Source organism: Trematomus bernacchii, unplaced genomic scaffold, assembly GCF_902827165.1.
Source record: "Trematomus bernacchii unplaced genomic scaffold, fTreBer1.1, whole genome shotgun sequence".
NCBI classification, from domain to species: Eukaryota; Metazoa; Chordata; class Actinopteri; order Perciformes; family Nototheniidae; genus Trematomus; species Trematomus bernacchii.
In genome coordinates, this window is record NW_022987884.1 from 132,286 (window position 1) to 138,523 (window position 6,238).

General features: G+C 39.9%; 1 protein-coding gene across 1 annotated transcript; it reads right to left on the reverse strand.

Moving 5' to 3' along the window:
• Window positions 1-2,671: 2,671 nt before the first annotated feature.
• Window positions 2,672-5,668, reverse strand: LOC117469716 (olfactory receptor 11A1-like). The gene is made up of 4 exons (XM_034114202.1): window positions 5,504-5,668; window positions 4,836-5,012; window positions 4,554-4,615; window positions 2,672-4,078 (listed from the first exon to the last, which is right to left on the reverse strand). The coding sequence occupies exons 1-4, from the start codon at window positions 5,666-5,668 to the stop codon at window positions 3,145-3,147; spliced, it is 1,338 nt and encodes a 445-aa protein (XP_033970093.1). The 3' UTR covers window positions 2,672-3,144.
• Between the last annotated feature and the right edge of the window lie 570 nt (window positions 5,669-6,238).

Below are 6,238 nucleotides of genomic sequence, written 5' to 3' on the forward strand. Positions count from 1 at the left end.
GTAACTTCTTGCATTTAAATAACTGTTTGGATGTGTTCCAGTCAGGATTTCGTCCAAACCACAGCACTGAGACTGCTCTTGTAAAGGTCTTCAATGACATCCACTTAAACACAGACAGTGGCAGAACTTCAGTGTTAGTATTATTAGATCTCAGTGCTGCGTTTGATACTGTTGACCACAACATATTACTAGACCGACTAGAAAACTGGGTGGGACTTTCGGAAACAGTTCTAAATTGGTTTGAGTCCTACTTAAAGGACAGAAAAAACTTTGTTTCTATAGGTAAATACACATCTGAGTTGACAAATATGACATGTGGGGTACCTCAAGGCTCCATCTTGGGGCCTCTTCTCTTTAACATCTACATGCTACCACTGGCTCAGATAATGAAAAACAACAAAATAAGTTACCATAGCTATGCGGATGACACACAAATTTACGTAACAATTTCACCAGGAGATTATGCTCCAATTCAAACACTGAGTAAGTGCATTGAATAAATCAATGACTGGATGTGTCAGAACTTTCTCCAATTAAACAAAGATAAAACTGAGGTAATGGTTTTTGGAGCCAAGGCAGAACGTATAAAAGTTAGCGCTGAGCTTCAGTCTGCAATGTTCAAAACAACAGATAAAGCCAGAAATCTAGGTGTAGTCATGGACTCTGACCTGAGTTTCAACAGTCACATTAAAACAGTTACTAAATCAGCCTACTATCACCTAAAGAACATATCTAGGATTAAAGGACTAATGTCACAGCAGGATTTGGAAAAACTTGTCCATGCTTTTATCTTCAGTAGACTCGACTACTGCAATGGTGTCTTTACAGGTCTCACTAACACATCTTTTAGAAAGCTGCAGCTAATTCAGAACGCCGCTGCTTGAGTCCTCACTAACACTAAGAAAGTGGATCACATCAGTCCTGTTCTGAAGTCCTTACACTGGTTCCTCACTGACACTAAGAAAGTGGATCAGTCCAGTTCTGAAGTCTTTACACTGGCTTCCTCACTGACACTAAGAAAGTGGATCACATCACTCCTGTTCTGAAGTCCTTACACTGGCTTCCTGTGTGTCAAAGAATATATTTCAAAAATATTGTTGCTGGTTTATAAAGCTTTGAATGGTTTAGGCCCAAAATACATGTCTGACCTACTGCTAAATTATGAACCATCCAGAACTCTCAGGTCTTCAGAGACTGGTCAGCTTTCTGTCCCCAGAGTCAGAACTAAACATGGTAAAGCAGCATTCAGTTATTATGCTCCAAACATCTGGAACAAACTCCCAGAAACCTGCAGGTCCGCTGCAACTCTGACTACTTTTAAATCCAGGCTGAAGACTTTTCTTTTTGCCGCTGCTTTTAATTGAACTATTCACATCTTAAACTGCACTGTAACTTTTAACTTTTATCCATGTATTTTTTCTTTTAATGTTTATTTTATTATCTTTTCTTTTTAATGACTGATTTTAAATGCCATTTTTAAAATGTCTTCCATTTTTGTAAAGCACTTTGAATTACCTTGTGTTGAAAGGTGCTATATAAATAAACTTGCCTTGCCTTGCCTTGCCTTGCCTTGAGAGTGAAGCTATCTCTCGCTCTGACATCTAGAAACAGAAAAGCAGTCTTATTGCTTATGGATTATCAGAAATAATTTCAAAGGGACACAGACACATTGGATTAACCTATGGATTCACTTCAGCAGCGTTTTTATCGTTTTAATGCCATTGAAGACCACTTTTGAGCAGACTACAGAGACAAGTTTGTTAAGTGTTATTATGGGAGTATTACTATTCTTGTGTTACTACTGCCTTATTAGGCCCATATTGAGCAGAGCATATTAAGACCAAAACTCATGTACCACAACTTCCTTACTTGAAATAAATAAGCTCTAATTAGAGGGTTATTGAGGAAAAACTCTCAACTAATGGCTTATTACTTGTAGAATATGGTCATGTAGAATAAGGCATTAATAAGTGTTTTATAATGACTAATGAAGAGCCAATATACTGCTAATACGCATGTTAATTAACAACTAGTTGATGGTGAATTTGTGTACCTTAATATAAAGTGTTACCCAAATTACAAATGAATGGGGTTGAAAGTAAGGGTAAATCCAATTCATAGTATTTGAAAAGGACAGCATCATATTTTAGACAAAATACCTGCAAATCATGTGAAATGTATTGGGGCACCTCAAACTGACTCTATAATGCATGACTCCTGACTTTTCCGTGTGTTCTATTCTTATTTTGTTTTTTAAGTTATATCTGTTGTAATTTATTGTGTTTTGTAGTAATGTGTTTTTTATTACATGTACAGCACTTTGGCTCGACCAAAAATCGCTTTTAAATGTGCTTTATAAATAAAACCTGATTTGATTTGATTTGATTTGATAATCATAGATCATGACTTCCAGGCTTCTATTTATTTTGGCACAGCTACTGCCTTTGATTTCTTTGTAATGTTAAATGACTGATGTTTCAACAGGTATTACAGCCTGCAGAAGCTCTCAGTGGGAGTCGCTTTAGATTCATTAAAGCTGGAAGAAGATCCTTTACTTTAGTAAAAGTACAAATTCAATAAAGTACAAAAATACTACATGACAGGTCAATGTTGTGCATCCCGTAAGGATCAGAACCATTACTTTGCATGACATGAAAAAGAAAATACAAACCGCTGTGTGTGTTATTTATTCAGTGTAGTACAACGCTGCATTGATTTATACTCATAAGGTCACAGGTGATGTGAAAGCTAACAGCTGATTTGTACACAGGATGTATATTTGGGACACATTACATGTGAGAGAATACAATGGTGAAAATACTATCAACATATTGGGAACATAGTTGATATGAAGCTGCTCTGTGTCTGTTCACAGCGAGAAGCTTCATTCAGCTTTAACTTCAGCTTCACTCCTAACGTCCTGACTCATGGACCTTTCAGGGTTCTCCTAAAATCACTGAGGCTGATATGAAAAGTGAAAAGCAAGATAAGAAACAGAAAGAGAGAGCAGCATCAAGCTCAGCACATGTACAGCTGCACGTTTCATTTCCTTCCTCTGCACACAGTGAACTAGACACGTCATTAGAGTTAATACTGCTGAAGTCAGGGTCCTTTCATTCTCTTTCTCTGCAATCTCTTGATGACCTACACTTCTCCGTACAACAGACGCTTACATATGATGCGGATTTTAGACATCTTCAGCCCGTACAGGACTGGGGTAAAGAGAGGCTGGCATGTTAGAAAGTACAGGGATAATAAAACGCTCAGAATGTTGGGAACACTGCTCATATCAAACCTGCTCTGTAATATCTGGAAAAAAGCTCCAAAAAAGAAGTTAAGCAAGGAAGCGAGGTGAGGTGTGCAGGTACTGAGAGCTTTCTGTCTGGTCTGTTTGGAGCCAGAGAAACACACTCTGAGGATCCTCATGTACGTGTAGAGGATTAAAAGCAGAGGAATGATGATGGAGAAAACAGTGTAAAAGAGTCCATAAATGTTATTGACCCTGGTGTCAGAGCAGGCCAGCTTAACAATGGAGTAATTTCCACAGTACACTGTATTAAGTATGTTCCCACACAGCTGCAAAGACAGAGTCAGGAATATCATAACAACAATTCCAAGAAAAGGGAAAAACCATGACACTGCAATAAGAAAGGAAGCTTTGTTAGATGTCATATATGTGTTATATTGCAGAGGATAACAGATAGCAAGATATCTGTCATAAGACATGACGGTTAAAATATAAAACTGTACATTTCCATATGTATACACAGAGAAAATCTGCAGGAAGCAGAGCGGAGCAGAAACAGTGTGAATGTCAGAGAGGATCTGAACCAGAAGGAATGGAAACAACCCTGTACTACCATACAGTTCATTTACAAACAGGCTGCACAGAAAAAGGTACATAGGTTCATGTAAGCTCCTGTTCACACAGATAACCACAATCAGCAACATATTGGCACCTATAATACAAATATACAAAGCCAGAATGATCAGGAAATATAGGTATTTAAAAACCCCGGTGTCAGAGTATGCAGTCAGTATAAAATAGGAAGCTTCCGTAGAGTTCACCATGATCCTCCTGTTGTTAAAGATTTAGAACATTAAGTTAAAGATGAGCACAGATAAAGCATTATTCAACAACTATACATCCAACAACAGAAACCTGTGTCAAATGTGAAACAAATGTCAGACAACAGTTGTGTTTCACCTGCTACACCTGAGCTGGAGTCACGGCCAGAGCTCATGACAGGGACCTTACTATCTGACAATATGTGGAGGGGGGGGGGGGACACAGCGTGGGAGTGGTTTCACTGGACAGACCTCAAAGAACATCTGGTTTCTGATCATTACTGACTGACGTGAAAACCTCAAAGATGTTTTCGTTACATGTCACTTATCTCAGTAAAAATGTCCCAGGTAAAAGATTGTCTCAATCACTTCAGACAGCATCTCTGAACGAACCAAAACCCAGATGGTGTCAGCCAAGAACCACGAGGGTGACGCTCCAAAACCAAGGTGGCAATGTGCAAAGACGGAGAAAGTGACTGTCCAACCTTTGGATAGCCAAGGTGTAAAATGGGTTTGCTTCTTCCGCATTGATGCTGATAAACACTCCCTTGGGGGGAAAGTTCCAAGACCCATAGATCAGTGAAGGGTCCCTACATTGACTCGTTTTTCTATTGGGCACCATTGGAAAGAAAGCAAGGTTAAAGCACCTTCCATTGCAAAAATTGATATTTTCAAAGTTTGGGCTCTTTTAGGCATTTTTGCACAAATCCACCAGAAGGCCCCCTCTTTGAAGTGGTTCCACTGAACTCCCTCTACAGTGTAAGTACCTCAAAGAGCCCTATGGCTAATTTCTTGAGCAGAATGAAGCATCCTGAAGATACTTTCACTCCTTTCACTCCAGGGAAAGGGTGGGGGTCAGGCTGGGAATGACCCAGGAAAGGGCACTCTAAGTCGGATGTCAGGCCTGGCTCAATGACCCCCTTTCCTGGAAGGCTTGACTGAAGCTAAAGGCCCGGACACACCAAGCTGACACCAAAGAACTGACACAGACGGACCCCCGACTGTTGTGTCGCCTCGCATCTCTGCGTCTTGGCCATGTGTCGCACTGGAACACACCGCAAAGACTTCAGCCGCAATAACTCTCCTTACCAGCAGGCGGCGGTAGTGTGTATTCGTCATTCAAAAGAGGCAACAACCGGAAGACAGACTGCGTGATACACCAACAACCAAATGGCTGAATTACATGTGTCCACAAAGCTTTAACTGTTGTGTGTGCTGTCTGGTCATGTGTGGATATGGCCCAACAGAACTTAGTGAACAGGTCAGTTGCAACAAGGAGGTTTTGGTATGCGTCTGTGGGTCTACGGAGGGTCAAAAAATCTAAACCTATGACCTCCAGGGGGTAAGATACAGCAATAGGTTTTAGTGGGGCCTTTGGATCTACCCTTACCTTTTGCAGACTGCAGGTGACACAACCCTGATGGAACCGACGTACCTCCCCCTCCATGTTTGGCCAGTAAAAGTGCTGACGCATCCTGGGGAGGGTCTTGTCCACACCAGCATGGGCAGCAGCTTCGTGGAATTTCTCCCAGACTTCCTGGTACCTGGAGCTTGGACACACAATCTGGTAGTGTACTTCATGGGTGTGCTTGTCAATCATCTTACAACACAGTTTATTTTCCTTAAAAATAAAACCTATTTTTAGTGAATTACTGAGTTTAGGCACGTTAATAAAGTTTTAATGAAGTTGACTACAGTATATTCATATTTGTCAGTGCTTTCATGTCAATTCGGCGAACATAAACATAAATGATCGTGGTGAAGATGATTAAAATAGGATTAAAAATCGGTAGTGAGAGCCGTGCTGCATTTCCTCCCGTCGGATGTGATATAAAAACAAACCGATTATTTTTGTAGTTGTAAACTCACGTGGATTAAACCACATTTATTAGTGCTTTCATGTCAATTCGGCGAACATATGATACATTAAATGATCGTGAGGATGATGATTACAAATCGTTTGTTTGAGCCGGTCTGCATTTCCTGATGAAAAAACATAGCAATGGTTTTGTACTTACGCCAACGTGGATTAAACAACATTATTTTGTTAAATAAAAACATGGTGATGTTTTGTAAATTATTACATGTCTCTTATTTAGCACAGAATATGATCCTATCCGTGACATATGGATCTTAACAAATATCCGCTATATCAGATACCTCGACTGTA